At 52.1% G+C, this 15,892-nt stretch overlaps 7 protein-coding genes across 7 annotated transcripts; 5 read left to right on the top strand and 2 right to left on the bottom strand.

Moving 5' to 3' along the window:
• Window positions 1-781: 781 nt before the first annotated feature.
• Window positions 782-1,153, top strand: Z517_03154 (uncharacterized protein; the record flags this gene model as incomplete). Its single annotated transcript, XM_013432262.1, has 1 exon — window positions 782-1,153. One exon carries the CDS (start codon window positions 782-784, stop codon window positions 1,151-1,153), a length of 372 nt encoding a protein of 123 aa, XP_013287716.1.
• Window positions 1,154-1,596: 443 nt separating this feature from the next.
• Window positions 1,597-2,115, bottom strand: Z517_03153 (uncharacterized protein; the record flags this gene model as incomplete). Its single annotated transcript, XM_013432261.1, has 1 exon — window positions 1,597-2,115. One exon carries the CDS (start codon window positions 2,113-2,115, stop codon window positions 1,597-1,599), a length of 519 nt encoding a protein of 172 aa, XP_013287715.1.
• Window positions 2,116-2,937: 822 nt separating this feature from the next.
• On the top strand, window positions 2,938-6,802 carry Z517_03152 (uncharacterized protein; the record flags this gene model as incomplete). The annotated part of the gene is made up of 7 exons (XM_013432260.1): window positions 2,938-3,121; window positions 3,178-4,545; window positions 4,598-4,820; window positions 4,869-4,994; window positions 5,055-5,759; window positions 5,816-6,403; window positions 6,454-6,802. The coding sequence occupies 7 exons, from the start codon at window positions 2,938-2,940 to the stop codon at window positions 6,800-6,802; spliced, it is 3,543 nt and encodes a 1,180-aa protein (XP_013287714.1).
• Window positions 6,803-7,047: 245 nt separating this feature from the next.
• Z517_03151 (uncharacterized protein) lies at window positions 7,048-8,960 on the top strand (the record flags this gene model as incomplete). Its single annotated transcript, XM_013432259.1, has 2 exons — window positions 7,048-7,560; window positions 7,614-8,960. The coding sequence occupies 2 exons, from the start codon at window positions 7,048-7,050 to the stop codon at window positions 8,958-8,960; spliced, it is 1,860 nt and encodes a 619-aa protein (XP_013287713.1).
• Window positions 8,961-10,804: 1,844 nt separating this feature from the next.
• Z517_03150 (uncharacterized protein) lies at window positions 10,805-11,191 on the top strand (the record flags this gene model as incomplete). The annotated part of the gene is made up of 1 exon (XM_013432258.1): window positions 10,805-11,191. One exon carries the CDS (start codon window positions 10,805-10,807, stop codon window positions 11,189-11,191), a length of 387 nt encoding a protein of 128 aa, XP_013287712.1.
• A 762-nt stretch (window positions 11,192-11,953) lies between these two features.
• Window positions 11,954-12,924, bottom strand: Z517_03149 (uncharacterized protein; the record flags this gene model as incomplete). Its single annotated transcript, XM_013432257.1, has 2 exons — window positions 11,954-12,809; window positions 12,860-12,924. 2 exons carry the CDS (start codon window positions 12,922-12,924, stop codon window positions 11,954-11,956), a joined length of 921 nt encoding a protein of 306 aa, XP_013287711.1.
• A 1,400-nt stretch (window positions 12,925-14,324) lies between these two features.
• Z517_03148 (uncharacterized protein) lies at window positions 14,325-15,134 on the top strand (the record flags this gene model as incomplete). Its single annotated transcript, XM_013432256.1, has 2 exons — window positions 14,325-14,356; window positions 14,591-15,134. 2 exons carry the CDS (start codon window positions 14,325-14,327, stop codon window positions 15,132-15,134), a joined length of 576 nt encoding a protein of 191 aa, XP_013287710.1.
• Window positions 15,135-15,892: the final 758 nt, after the last annotated feature.

The raw sequence follows: 15,892 nt of genomic DNA, 5'->3' as shown, positions 1-15,892 counted from the left end.
AGGGAGAGGCAGGGTCCTCCTAATGGAGAATATTGCAGCTTTGTATCAAGAAATTCCCCCAATGAACATGAGATAATGAAACTTTTCTTTGAAACCAAACATCATTCAACGATCCGGGGTAGACAGGTGTATGGGCCTGACAGGCAAGCAAGAAGACCCACTCACTCGGCTTCAGGGCCAGATGAAAGCCGATACCCCCTTTGAGTGCGAGGGAAGTGCTGAACTGTGACCTGTATAAAGTCCCAAGGAGATAAAACAACTCGGCGGGAATCATGTTCTTGACCCGATCCCGACCTTTTCGGCTTATTAAGCCTCAGCTGCCCGGCCACTATGGCTGGCTGTGATGATACGAGTACGAGGTTCTAAGTAGGTAGGGGGGAACTGCGTGGGGGAATGAATTGACCGTGCCGATCGATATCCCACACACTCATGTCTGCCTCGCCGCACCTCCTCGCCCCTTAGTGCGCCCAGCCTTGTTCGTTCGTCCATCTGGAGCGGGTCATCATACCGCATACATAGGTACCTCGTACTCGGATATGTATGTGTACGTATGTATATATAAAGAGAGCGATGGAACGGGCTTGAATGCGGGTGGTAAGATAAAATATGTTAGAGGATGCTTGCCAGGGAACGACCAGACACGATCTGAAGTGGCTTACTTGTCTCATCATCATCATATTATCATCGTCATATTGTTATCATCGCGGTTTTCTTTGTAAAAAGGCATCAAAGCCCATATCTGCTCCACATACAGGGTTTTCAAAACAAGGGGATAGGAATAATGGCCACCCTCGACACCACCTTGACCGTCCTCCTCGTCGCCCGCAAAGGCAACGCTTTGGACGAGGCGCGAGCCCGGCTCCTGCAGACGAACATCGACGAGAAAGCCCACCCATCTCCCGGGTCTGACAGGCGGGTATATGTAGGAACTACTTTGGACGACGTACAAAGTGCCTTCGATCAAGCCGCCAAAGAGGCCCGCACGATCCAGCATGTCTTTGTAGGTGCGGGCTTGGAGCTCGAGCTACGCCTGGAGATTGTCAAAGAAGCCATCTCCCGCAGCGGGGATACCTGCGTGCACTTGAAGGATGCAACTTCTGGGCCAAGCGGATTTCTGCCCTTCATTCAGGCTGTGTTGGGAGATCGAGCGTGAGGGAGTGTTCGGTCATTTTCCACGGCGATCTTCTCTGTTGGACATCGACGGAATAAGCGGTGCGCAATGGCGTTTGTCTCAAGCATCAAGGAAAACTAAAGGAGCGATGAGTGAGATAGGAGCACTTGCTTCATGTCTCGCACTTTGACCATAGCAGGGGAAAGTATACGAGTGCTCTGTCTTTTTCCCAGAATGGTGGCATTTGGCTGGCTGCTGGTCAGCGTCAATGGCTAAAAGTCAAGGAGACCAAATCATTCCAAATAATCTAAACAGGCCAAAACCACTGTATTTTGGAGCCCACTGTCTCAAATCAATGTCCACGCTTGTGGTATCCGTGAAGCCTAACTTGAGAAAGAATTCGTGCGCAGCGGGCTCAGAGCAGACCACGAGTGGGACACCTTCAGTCCTCGCTCTTTCGAGGCAGGCATGGACCAGTTGTGACCCTATCCCTTGCCGACGGGTCGAAGGCTTAACGCAGATATATGAGAGCTCTGCTCCCTCTTGGTCAGCATAGGTGGAGATCGTTGGCCACAAGACGTTGTACCGAAGTGATCGAATCCTACCGCGCTTCGGGCGATCTCAGACACCGCCCCGGATACTGCTTCGAGAACCTCCGAGTTGAAAAATTCAGGTATATCCTGCGGCTTTTCACTTCCGATGCCTTTACCCGAGGGCGGCTGATTGTTTGTATTCCCGGTAGAGGACCGTTTTCTAGTCAAGGCAAGATATCCGAGAATATCCCCCGACTTCTCGTCGATTGATTTTAGACAATCGACAAATTCACCTTGGAATGCTGTTTCGACAGCAGCTGCATAGAGCGGTTTTTGAGCACCCTCATTGGGCCAATCTTTGAATAAGAGGCGATTGATGGGGAGAGCGAGTTTGCAGGTGTGGACGAGGTCGGAGAGGAATGGAAGATCAGAGTGCGAGATCGGGTGGATGGACTGCTTATGATGATCCATCTCAGTCTAATCGCTCTTCGTTGTAGGGGTTCGAGTGCCTGATTTGTGTTGAGGGCTGCGCAGGGTTCAAATAGGCTGCATGAGTAGGCACCACAGTTCTGTAAGTTCCAACCAATCTGATGAAACCCTGGCAGGATGCGTTTTGTTGAACAAATGACAAGGAACAGGAAAAGTCAGGATGTGGATGGCAGATAGATGCTGCAGGCCTGTCAGATGTAATGACCACAGTACCAGCACCGTGCCGGATACTTGTGTGGCTCCATGACTTTGAAGGTTTGATATTGTGGGCACCAGATTGATGTGTGGCCTGCCAGGCAGTTGTGGTGTGGTGATGCCCCGCGGGAAGAGCCGCGCCGCCGAGACCAGGTACATACGTTGCTACTCGCAGTGTCGCACAAGCAGGCGCCAGGAGCAGGCAATCACTTTCCGTACCGAGTACGAGGTACAGTAGGACTCAGTATAAACTTCAGTCATTCTGCAGGGTCTGCCCTACTACGCAAATTACTACCTCCCCTGAACGCTTTGACACAAGTCTGCCGTAGAGCTGTAAGTCATCGAGCGATTTCAGAGAGGCTGGCGCCGCTATCTCTGCGGCCTCTCGTCTCCTCTCACACCAGTCATGGGGCAGCGACGCAAATGTGTAGTGATTGGCGGCCAGATTGCTTGCCCCTCAGCCGCCATCTCGCGCTTGAGGCTCACTGGCGCCAGCCTTACTGCAGGCCTGAGTTCTGGAGCTGAAGTTCGTCCGGATGGGATCCCTTCGCCTTTCTGTCGGCCAACTGCCGCAGTCAAAGACTTCTCATCGATGGTATCGTTGGGAAAATGACTGGCGACCGCGTCGATCAAGGCACGGAGCAGGACACTCTCCAAGGCAACCCCTCCTCTGCAAGATACCTTGTGCCAGGGTGTCGCAAGTTGTCCTTGCAGCTCAACAGTGCCCTAGCGGAGTCGACTGCAACAACGGACGATACATTGGATGCACAGAACAGTGGGAGGACACTTCAAGGTTGGTCGCGCCTCTTGACTTCTCCGCCCACTGCTCATTGGGCGATGTGTTTGCAGGCTCAGTTTCAAGCCACTCCTCTCCTTCAACCGCCTCAACGAGACAATGCAGTCTTGGACATGGCTGCGTCCTCGAGCCGCCACAAGACTTAAAACCTGCTATAAGGACAGACATCGCTTTCGGCGATGGACAGGGCACAGTGGGGTATATCAGCGAGTTTGGAGAACTCATTCAGGTGAGGCGCATGCTGGATTTTGGTCCGAGAGGAGTAATCTACGTTCGTCCCAACTCGGACATCTTCGAATTCGCCCACATCATACAAGGCTCCTGCCCAGGCATCGGGCTACGTCTGAATAACCGATCGGTCTTGCCTGAGAAAAATTTCCGCCCTGTTTCGTACATCCATGACAGGTGGCCGAAGCTCTCATACACCGCAGAGGATATTGAAATCGAAATGGTGTTTGCCGTTGTGGATGGGAAAGTTGTGCATCAATGTGTGCTCTCTAACAGAGGCAGCGCTGAAGCCACGGTAGATCTGGTATTTGACCTGAGTTTTACTCTGGATGACCCGCGAGACTTTTATCAAGATTCCCAATACCGAAGCCCCACGGAGTTCCAGGGAGGGATATCCGTCTCAGGTAATACCTGTATTGTCCTCTGCGGCAATGCTGGCGGTTATGCCAATTTCAGCGCCTCCCTATACACGGACCATGGACATCCAGTGACACTCTTACCTGTCACTTCGAAAGATCTGTTTGAGTCTTGCAGTGAACCAAATCTTGCCCCTTCTCCCGCAAGGCTGAGAGTGGACAAAGAGGACGAGCGAACAAATGCCATTTATCATCTCCTGCCCACCAAGGTTGCCCCGAGTGGGAAACGAGAGCTGACGGCTGTTTATGACTTTAACTATGAACGATGGACAAGAGACCAGGTATATGACTTGAAAATCATGAGGCCACTAAGTGATGAATTCTATGCGTCGCACCGCCGCCATGAGGAATCATTTCTGACAGCCTACGGTAATGCTAAAGCCAACGACGATAGTGAGCAGGCAAACAAGCTCTTACGAGAAGGAGTTCCTGGATACCACGTGGCCCCTGCACGAGAAGATTTACAGCATGGCACATTGGAGGATCTCGTGATGGGAGCAAATCGCCCCAAGGACCAGCAATCACTTTCTCCAGAAGGCGAGGCTCGCGTCATGTTTCAGGTCCCCTTCCACAACCTTGGAGGCGACCCCGTTTACTCTCATCGTCTGTTTGGGATTGAATGGAGGTCGTGCTGGTGGTTCGAGGATCATGTTCCCAGAACCGATGATTTCTCAGACATTCTATGGGGAAACGCGGGCGAAGCATATGAGCAAGAAATGAAGACACTTGTTGCCGACAAGTTTAAAATGTTAAGAGCAGACCCCAAGACTCGACGAGGTGAGCCGCATCGTGAAGCAACTCTTGTCCCTGGATCTGCTAATTCTTGAAGCTTGTGGCTACGTGAATGCCCATGAGTACTTGGGTCACAATTGCCCTGGAAGATGGATCCAGGATCTTCCAGACCAGCGAACCAATTTCCTTTTTCGTCGATACTTGCAGCACATTTTAACAGTGGTACCCATTGGCGTACCTGGGAAAAGAGACGGCGATTGTGCTTACTTCTTCTGTACTGAGGACCTGCGAGATGTGTCCATGCTTCCTTCAGCCACTCTGTAAGGGTCGTTCCTGTCGGTTGTATCGGTTCTAATCCCACTGCACAGGTATCAGTTCCGTTTTCTCGGGTGTATGCATCGGCTTCTTATGAGCCAAGAAGGCATCATTGACGACTTGCTGAAAGCTTCCCTACTCTCAAGCATTGAGAGAATCTGCAAAGGTCATCTAGCGTGGTAAATTTCCGTACTCAAGTAGGAGCATGTCCGTTCGACCTATCTGACACTGGTGCTCAGGTGTTTTGAAGTCGCCCAAAAGACAGAGAGTGGATTGTGGACCGACACTTACAGCGCTTCAGGTGCTAAGAAACTTCCTGAGGACGATCATCTTCACACCGTTACAAACTTCTTGAAACTTTTTGATTTCTATGTGGAGTTTCCGATGGGCCGATATTTTGTTCTGACCACCCTCAAAAACAGACTTCTACCTTGGCTGAAGGCACTTCACGAGACCCGGAACAAAAACTCTGGCCTCTGGGAATCGGGTCGAGAGACTGTACAAGTGTCGTGGTGGGACCCCAGTTACCGAGAGGACGAGCAAGTATCCATCCCCGAGTACGATCTGTGTGAATCTATTCAGTATTGGCAGGCTCTTCATACCGTCTTCAGCATCCTAAACGAAGTTCAGACAGAAAATACTGATTCTCAAACATGTGGCGACGTTGCCATGTGGACTGCGCTACGGTCTATCACAAAGGAGCTTATTGACAGTTTGGAAAGCACGGGTCTCGCGAAAGAGCTAGCCCCTTCTGCTCTTCGGGAGAAGATCTTGGAATGCTTCTCTTTCGAGATTGAGAGGTTTTCTGTTGAGACGACGATCCAATCTGTCGAGTTCAAGAATCACACACCGATTTCCGGTTCGTTGGTGGAAGAAGTGAAACATAACAAGAAGAGACTCCTGGCCATCAAGCGCTGTGCTAAGGAGCGGCCGAGATGGAATTGGTATATATGTCATTTGATTCTCGATGGACCTGGAATGTTGAGCTGATTTCTTTCAGGTATACGGAATCCATGATACTTTGCCCCAAGTTCGACCTCGGTTTCTTTGATACCGATCGTCCTCCATACCGACTTGATGAGTGGTCGAATGCCGTTGAGGCGCAACAGTTTCAACTGGAGGCGTTTTGGAGGAAACCCCTCCGATACAGCTTGGCCCTTATTTTGGCCTCTGACAGCAAGATCTCACTCGATAAATCGAAAGACCCAGCAGCAATGGCTTCTACGTGTATAACTGTTCTGCTGGGGTGTGTCTTGCGCAGCGGACTGATGGCTGAAGAGATAGACCCAAAAGACAAGAAGCCTCAGCGCAGGCACGGGGACCTTCCAAATGCCGGTTTTGGGGTGCCCTATTTCCTATTCAGGGTAATTTATGGAAATCTGATTGCATTCTACCCAAAGCAGATTCCCACTCTCTCCGACGGTTCTAGAGATGGCGTCACCTTCGACGAGAGACTTTGGAAAAAGGCTTACAAAGCCATCCGGTCCAAGACGAAGGCTGGCTTGTACAACATTACAAGTGTTGACAGAGCCAACGTGGTCGACTTGACTGAGGTGTGCGAACCAGAATGGTTGTTTGACCCTCCATGGTACTGTACAATTTCATTGGAGAAGTCCGAGAGACGACTGACACTCACAGGTATTTCGCGAAACAGGAGCGTTTGGCAGACAGGTCGGGCGGGGATTATGGGATACCAGATGACCTCAAAGAAACAGTACGCTCTGGATTGGACAATCTCAGGGACTTGAATCATGGCGAGGACAATTTTCCCTATGCCGTTTTCAACGAAGCTATTGAGTTATATGATCGTGACAGCGACGAATTCTTTCGAGATGCTGACAATGAACGGCTTGGAAGTGTCGTCGACGTGATCAGGGCCGGCAAGCGTCAATCGCGGATTCAAGAATTCATCCCTAACGCCTGGGAGCTTCTTGAGCGCACATCCAGGACTAGGACCAAGAATGACGTGAAGAAAAGGCTGATGTGAGTTGTGAGAAACTGCTTCAAGCCTAGGGATTGACATTGACATCTGACATCCAGATACGTATACGAGTGTGGACCAAGGTTCTCATTAGCGGTACGGCCACCGATCTGCTGCTCACTGAGAGCCATCTCCCTGTTGCTCTACTGACAGCTTAAGCAAGCTCTATCTTTCTGTTCCAGAGAAAGAGCGATACTCAATAGCGACTTTCCTGGCGCGCCACCAGTCACGAGACGTATTTCACCGTGAAGATGTACAGACATTTCCCTGGAGGGTCTGTAAAGCTCATTTCTGACGAGACATCGCAGACGCACAAGTCCATCAATGCCTGGATCACCGAGTTGCACATTGGCTTCTACAGAGTCATTTCTGACTGGTCAGCTCCGACTGATGATGATGATTCCGATGACGAGCAAGATCCACGCAGTCAGTCTATATTCTCGGGAAAGCCATTTCGACTGCCGGGCGACGAGACAAATTGTATCGAGAAATGCGCAATTTCTTTCCGATTTGATGGTGACCTTTATGACCGATACTGGACCTGCTATGCCGCAGTATATCTTCCAGAATGTGACACTGAAGATCGATGGTTTGCCGATGTGAACTCGTTCAATCTAATGAGGCCTACCGGAGAAGGGAATAGAGACACTGAACACAGCCAGCGAAAGATCTTGGAAGCAAGGTGGTTTGAGGGAGCGACCAGGATTGTATGTGAGGAGACACAAAATATTTTGAGGGTCGTTTCCGGTATCCTTGGTGAAGATGTCGGTATCTGTCCGTTGAAATAACCCTGATGTCGAAGCTGACCTGGTCTCAGCGCAATGGACGGTACACTGCCACTGCCTATGACACCTTTCGAGAGACCTTCGAGACGAACAAGACAACCTACTTCCGATATGGCGAAACGGTCAAATTTCTCCGTCACGTTCTTGAGAACCTAGAAGCGGTGCGAAATGTTGCCGACAAGTGGGAAAACCGAGCAAATGCACGCGAAGTTCAGCCTCGTTGGACGCGTGATGATGAAGCTGCGTATGCCCTCGAGATCTCTATTTGGCGTCGCCGAGCCAAAGCGAATGTTCAAAACATGGCTGTTCTGAAGAATCAGGTCGAGGCGAAACTGAATCATATCAAACAACTCCGAGAGTGGCTCATTGACGACTTGCAACTCAAGGAAGCACGAGTGTCGAATCGATCTGCGGACGATGTGCGCATCTTCACCTACGCCACCGTCGTCTTCTTACCTCTCAGTTTCGCGTCAAGCATTTTCAGTATGGGCGGAGCCCCTTCACACAGTACCGCCGTTTCGTTTGTGACTGCTGCGATTATTGCACTGATTGCCACCCTTGCGTTTGTCCTCAACGCTGGAACCTTTATGAGGGAGATTGCAAAATGGAAAATGTGGATTTTTGATCTACCAGATGAGGCTGGTTTTACCGAGCACTCGGAAAGCCAATGGCGAAAAGTTGGACAGAAGTGTAAACACTGGTTTGTGCGTTATCCCTCCGGCCGTGTCCTCGTCGCCTGGAGAGTGGTGGGAATGAAGGATCGCAGAAATATCGCGGGCAAGCTTCTCCTTGGCATACTTCTTCTCCCTCTGTTCGCCTTCACATGGATCTTCGGCTTTGTGGCGCTGAACCTCTACGACCTGATCAAACTCATGTTCCTCGACCTGCCTCAATATCCACGCAACCGCAAAAAGCATCAGGATCAACTCAAAACTGCGAAATCCGACGAGCAACTGTCAGCTACTCAGAAAGCCACCAAGGGCAAGGAGGAAGGAGGCAAGTTTTTGGTCGACGCCTCCAACAAGAAAGAAGCACAGAGACGTGCAGCGGAGAAGGCCAGGGAGAAATGGCGACACGAAAGACTCAAGAATTTTATGCACAAGCCACGCTTGAAGGACATCTCGAAGCATTTGACTGAGGGCATGACGGTTCAAGAGGTCAGGGACGCCCACAGGCAAGATGTCCAGAAAAGGGCGATGGAGCTCGAAGAGCGCAGGCAAAAATACCGTCACGCGATAGAGAATGTCTCTAACTTCAGCGACACCGAAGATGAAGACGAAAAGGCAACTCAATCGCACAGGCGGAATAAGCGTCTGGCCCCAATCTTCTGGAGAAGACGGCAAGAACTTGACGTCGAGGCCGTGGGACATGGAGATTGAGTCCGGCCAACAGTGCAACAGCTGTGTTGGAGACCAAGGTGTCGAATCACTGGTTGAATCCCCTGGATATATAATACTTAATAATATAATGGAGAACTAGTTATGTCGACTCTGGGCCTGCTCTTGCTTCTTTTGCTTTGCGTATTGCTAGTGGCATTCGTGAGACTCTTGGTCCATAACGATATGGATCAACGAGGCTGTCCACACCATCATATAGGCCGCTTTCCAGCTGTAACAAACCCATGAACCATCACAGTCTGGCCAAACATTTCCACTACACGAGTCCAGAGTGAGTCCAGGTCCACCAGGGGATCGTGATCGCGGCCAGTTTATAAGCCACCATTGATGTTACACGGTCTCACCGAGAAAATCGCCCTCGTCACAGAATCTTCAAGCTCGAGATGCCCCCCAAGTACCATTATCCCCCCTTATCGTTGTGGGCGTATACATGCTTGAGTGCCCCCAGCATTCTAGGTATCATTGTGGTGGTGGTGGTGGTGGTTGTCGCCTAGCGGGAAGGAGCTTGCTTTGTGTTCTCTCCATACAAGCGAATAACTCGTCGGCATTGGATTGCCTTGCCCTGACCTGTACTGTCCTGTTTCGATAGCCTGGCAGCTCCCAATTGCCCGTGTTCGACTGTGAAAAAACGGGCGATTTGGTGCATTTTCCACCTCGGACGCGCAAACCCCTTTATGATCGATCGAGAAAGCTGAGCGAGTTGTGGAACCGTGCTCCAATCATCGAAAGGGGGCGAGCGTGGGGTTATCTTGTTGGAGACAAAGACAAATATCCGTTCCCTGGCCATGAATGTGAATGTGAATGTGAATGTGTCGTGTGCACTTTTGATCGGTTTTTACTTTATTTTTTCCTGGTTCCCGCCCTCTTCTTTACTGCTTTGGTGTCTTTCTCGGTCCGACCTTTGAGCGAATGTCCGGGTGCCGTTGGATAAACCGTGGCAGCCAGTTATGACCGACCAGACCGGACCCTCCGGTCGTCGTGCTCAGGATGCCGGCGAGTTTATTCACCGAGTCGAAGCTGACCGTCTTGCCGCTCTGCGCCTCCAGGTCGGAGATCCACCCCTTCAGCGTGACCTCCTGCGCGTTGGACAGCAGCTGCTGCGGCTCGTGCGACAGCGTGGCCGACCGCGTGCTGCCCTTCAGTCGGCGGCTGAGCGTCGCGTAGTTGACCTCGTTGGCGGTCGCGCACGCGCGGATCGACGGATACTTGCGCGTCTGGTAGTCCGTGATGGCCTGTTGGATTCTGGTCTCGCGAGTCGGGGCCATTTGGATGACGCGTGATTTTTTAATGAGACGGGATTGGGAGAGTGGTGATCGTCGTCGTAGACTGGGTAGGGCACTGGTATTGTCTGGGCCTGTGGACAGGGAGCGCGTTGTTGCATTAGCAGGTGTACCTAGGTACATACAAAGTAGGGACAAGACTTGTGTGGTTGGTTGGTTGGACCAGATCCGCTGAAGATGGAGTTGGGATTAGGCGGGCCGGCCCCTAGGGTTGTTTGCAGGGGACCCACCAGGCAAGTACCGAGTACAATACTCGCTAGGTACCTAGTAAACAACCTTGAAGTCAATTGCGGGATGAACACAACGCCACTTGTGCATGACCACATCTAACCAATATCATTATCCTCAATATCGTCGCAGGCGACAGCCACAAAACGGTCGATTTTACCCCCCCCTAAAACAAAACCCTCTCGACAGATCGACTATTCATCCAGTTTTCATCCGTACCATAAAGATATATCCACCAGTTCCCCCAAAGAACCCGTCCCCTCTCATTCTTGTACGCGCGCACACCATCACATATATCACATCCTCGAAACAGCGACCATGCTGCGGCGCAAACCCACCGCGCTGACTGTCACCAACGAAGACATCGCCGCGTTCGAGGAAGCGTACCTCCGCCGCCTCGCCTACGCGAGGTACCTAAAGACCGGCGAGGATCCCGAAGGTCTGTTCCGCAACGGCGGCGCGGGGCCAAGCATGGGCGTGGGCGTGGACGGGAGGATGACGACGACCACCACCACCGCCGGCGATGCACGCAACATGCGCGGATCTGGCGCCGACGTGGGCCCCGCCGCAGGGGCGCAGGTGGCGATCGATCCGAACGACGAGCTCAAGCCGCTACCTGGGGACAAGGCCAGGATTGTGAGGAGTCGGGAGGAGAGGATCATGGGTGGTGGTGCTGGAGGAGGAGGAGGCGCAGGTGCACGGTGATATACCGATCATGCATAATACACACCACACCACACCACACGCACAAACGTGGAGAGAGCGCGCGTGTTGCGTAACGACAATACCCAACAATCCGCGTCGCATACCCCTTTCGCACGGAGAACAATGCGCCCTTAAATCCTGTCCTGGTAGAGGTAATCCAGGATGGGATGTCGTGCGGAAATACTGGCCGACAACACCTGCACGCCGCATGGAGATTTTCTTTGCGAAAAAAGAATGCAGTGGTTTGGGGGACTCTTCATCAACCAACCGATCCAGCAATCGTCAGAATGGATCACTTGCGACGTAGGTCAGACTCAACATCACGTTACGGAAAGTCCTGTCGTGCCGAAGTATCCTCTACGGGGATCGTCTCCTGCGCACACAGAAGGGGCAGTTTATGTATGGTGTCACTTCCAACCCCCATCATGGTCACCAGGGTGGATGGTATTCGCTTTTCCACGTACGGCTCATCTATCTACATTGCTTTGCAAGCGCCGAATCAAGGAGACGCGAGACCGTTGGAACTCCGCAGGGGTTGGTTCCGGATGGAATAGGATATAATTCGTGTCTCGGATCAATATTGGCCAGAGGAAATGATGGAAAACCATAAAGAATCTCGCCAGAACAGTGTGCTGGGTAGACAAAAGTCCCTCAGAATAGCTTGACACCTTCAGTGGTATTTCCTCCGATCTGTCAAGCAGACCATAAATGTTGCACGGTTTATTCCATGTTCCCCAAATACAAATACAAAGTCGACGGTTATCACTCCTGCTTATCATCCTCTACCCGCGGTTGTTTGGACCCAGCGCCGTCCTGACTTTCCCCGTTTGTGCCCTGCTGCTGAACCTGGCCTTCTTCAGTGATGGTCTCCATCCTATCTGCGTTCCGTCTCTCTTCCTCCTCACGTGCTATACGCTCTCTTTCCAGACGATGCTGTTCTTCTTCCATACTCATTCGCAAAGCCATGGCGAGTTCTGGGTCTGCCGCTGCATCGATACCAAATTCATCGAATCGACCAGCGCCACCGCCAGTCTCAATCCCTTCCATACCACCAGCTCCAGCTCCCATATCTCCACCCATGCTGACGATAGGCGTAGTGATGAGGCTGTCGCTAAGCAAACCCGGTCCCGGTGGGATGACGGCAAGGTAATTTCCTTCTCCCGACGAGCCACCTACGGCTTCCACAAATTTCTCTAGTATTGATTTCGTACTTGATTCAACGGCATCGCCAAAGGCCACAAAATCGACCGAGACGTTGTTCTTCTTGCACTTCTTGGCCAGCTTGATCAATTCCTTTTCTGTGTCGTTCTTGTCCCCGAATTTCGGATCCAGTTCGCTACATATCAAAACGACGATCCGCTGTCGTTGGGATTTGTTTGCTCTGTGATGGAGGGCCAGCATTGCCACGCTGATAGCCGTGCCTAACCTTATGTGGCCCTTAATCTTGGTCTCGTGTAGGCCAGCCAGGACGGCGCCAATGTTGTTCGTGGGGGTTGTAAGGACCTTGGGACCCGTCCCAGCCATGGACATAATGCCGACCGCGGATTCAGGATTTGAGGAGGTCTTTGCGTTGAAAATGAGTGAAACGACTTCGGACTGTGCTGAGAATCGATTGGGTCTGGCGGATAATAAGTAGCTACTCGTATATGACTTCTGGTCCTCACATACAGATAGTCGCCATTTCTGCTGGCCTCGCTATTGTCAACAACGATCATGGTCGCCTCGAGCACCATATTGGCGGTGTTGTGTGAACCGGAACTTCACAATTACGTCAATGATTCCTGGTTGAACTGGGAGTTGACAAAAAAGCCACTTGAGTTTCAGAGTGAGAGTGGACTGTGAGGAACTAGAAGAGGGTGTGGACGGAGGAAGTTGGAATGAAGTGATCTGGAAGCTAGAATCACTCTTGCTGGCGGAACCTGAAGGTTGATGCAGGCACAGACGCAGGCGCAGCCGCCAACGCGTCAAGCAGCAAGAGAGCCGCCCCCACCGCCCCTGCGCAGCCTTGGCGTCCTCCGTGTGGAGTTCTTGAGCTGGACTGCCATCTGCGACTTTATCCTACATTCGCCTACTGCACTAGGAATGGCTACACTTCTGGATTCCGCTCGACCACTGTATTGAGGGAATAACAGTATGAGCTCCTCGTGCGATGATCTCAAAGATTTCAGGTTTCTCAGAGATGCTTTGCCTAGCTCACTAACCCTTCTGTAGGGAAACGAGTCGAAGATCGATAGGGCATGGATGGAGGCGTGGTTGTGACATAGGAGCAGACACTGTTGACGCTCCAGAGCAGCAAGATACAGGAGGGTGATGGATGACAGCCAGTGACGTGGATTTGAGGAAGGCGAAGGGGGGTCCTCTCAGGCGCCAGATGCAGATGCACCGACATACATCAACCATCCTTATACGGGAGGATAGTATAGTGGAAGACAGAGACGCGGCCCTCACCTGACCGAGCTCCTACCAACGTTGATGGTGGACGACGACCTTTTCACTATGCGCCGGGACGATACGGCCTCGCAGGAGAAGCTCCAGGCGGTGGTCGAAGAGCTTAATCCCCATCCTGACATTAAGGAGTGGTAATTAGAGACGGAGCGCTGACTGTGCGAACGAGGTATACTATGTCTGGCACAACCTCTACCGACCCAAGGAGGGAGCCAGACGAGCTGACACAGTGGCCGACGGAGGTCGAGAAGAGGGAGGACAAGATGAGAATGTGTTGAGAGTGGTTTAGCCATTGGGAGCCAAGAGACGCGATAGAGTGCCTCTCGACCATCCTGGCCGAGCAAGGCCTTGAAGTAGAAGACGCACTTATGATACTTGTTTTGAGCCGCAATCTGTCACGATTTATACGTGCAGATAGCCTTGGCGAGACAGACTATGGCCAGCGCTTTCTGCCTGCGTGTTACTTGCAGGCACGACCAACAGTGCGAGATCTGGGGCTTGGTCAGATCTTCAGTCGCTCCGATATCCTCGTAGATTCAATAATAGACGTCTATGAATACATCTGGGACGACCGTCGAGCATTGATTTAGATGGAAGGGTGTAAGCGGGGAAGCGATGATCGCCCCCAGACCCCCACAGAATGTTGCACACATCTTCGCTACTCGTTCTCACTTGACTGCCCCCTTCCATGGCCACCACTGTACCTGATGCAGTGACCGGGTGAGCGATGGCGACAGCGGAGATGCCATACCCTTGAGAGCAGACCTTTCCTCCCATCTGCTCGTTCCACTTCTTCACAGAGTCACAATGTAAGTTCAACCTGGTGTCGAGGCGCGGTGTGGAAATGTATCTCGATCGTCTTCTTTCTCCTCCTCCCCCATTCAATGCCTCTGAGGTCCATGGAGTTTTTTTTTTTTGGCCATCCTTGGTTAAATTCAATATTTGCGCGCGCAGGCCCGTCTTCGCCCTCCTCATCATCTCCAAAGCCGGCTCGCTCATCTATCACCGCACCTTCCCGACCACGACCCCGGGCACCAGCGCCGGCAGCCTAACGGGCCAGAGTCAAGCGCAGACGGTGGGCACGCTGGGACTACCAGGCACCTCGACGCTCACCACGAACGACTACCTCGTGCTGGCCGGCACGTTCCACGGCGTGCACGCAATCACGCGCTCCCTCACCCCCAAGCTCCCCGTGACGTCCTCCTCGGGCACCGCACCGTCAGGGAGGAACTGGACGTACCCAGACCCGACCGTGCCGCCGTCGGGCATCGAGTCCCTCGAATCCTCATTCTTCCGCCTCACGGTCTTCCAGACGCTGAGCGGGACAAAGTTTCTACTCTTCACCGACCCGAGCATGCCCAACACGGACGTTCTCATGAAGGGCATCTACGAGCGGTACGCCGACTACGTGTGCAAGAACCCCTTTTGGCAGATGGAGATGCCTATCAGGATTGAAGCGTGGGACAGGAGTTTGGGCCAATGGTTGACAAGGCGATGAGCGATTTCACAAATACTTCGGCACACGTGCAAGCAGAAGCCACACAACGAAGGTTCAAGAGATGGGTTGGAATATCAGCCGTGTCGCCTATCAAACACAGCCCGTCAATCAAGCAGGAACTGTCTGCGAAAAGCGGCATTATTCCTCCTCGGGCTGGCTTAAGATACATGCTCTGTCATGGAATTTGATTTCCCACCACCGGGGTGTATCCAATGCCTTATGACAGCGCCCGACAGTGTGGAAAGTGGTCTCTAATAAAGGGGATACAATGGGTTGTGGTAGGGCCTGCTAGCCTGAGCGAACGGGCCTTCGCTCGGTAGCGGAGGCACACATTTTTGATCCCTCACACCATGCCCCTAGATACCTTGGGAAGGGAAGGCAAGACTTGAGCGCGCGCGAGAGGGATCTTCAAGCAGTCTCAGGCGTCTCTGCCTCAATGCGATGACGAGCATGAACCGGACTCTGGGAGGGGCAGAATAGAGGCAAGAGCAAAATCACATAGAAAGCCAAGAGAGGATATTTTGCGATTCATAGAATCGTGCAAACCGGCCGTAGACACTCTCGCCTATTGTCATCATCGTCATCAACATCTTTCCAATCCGGTCTACACATGACCTAGAGCAGAGATTACCTGCTCCAAAAAAGGGCTTTCCTTCTGACTTCCGGTCCCTTCTCGTAGATATATCTCCGAGACTGGCACATGTATGCATGCATAGGTATCCATCCTGATCAATCTATCGTAAGACTGCAAGAATTGC

This window comes from Fonsecaea pedrosoi (genome assembly GCF_000835455.1).
Source record: "Fonsecaea pedrosoi CBS 271.37 unplaced genomic scaffold supercont1.2, whole genome shotgun sequence".
NCBI classification, from domain to species: domain Eukaryota; kingdom Fungi; phylum Ascomycota; class Eurotiomycetes; order Chaetothyriales; family Herpotrichiellaceae; genus Fonsecaea; species Fonsecaea pedrosoi.
The sequence above is the reverse complement of the archived record's forward strand: the minus strand, read 5'-3'. Positions and strand labels throughout refer to the sequence as shown.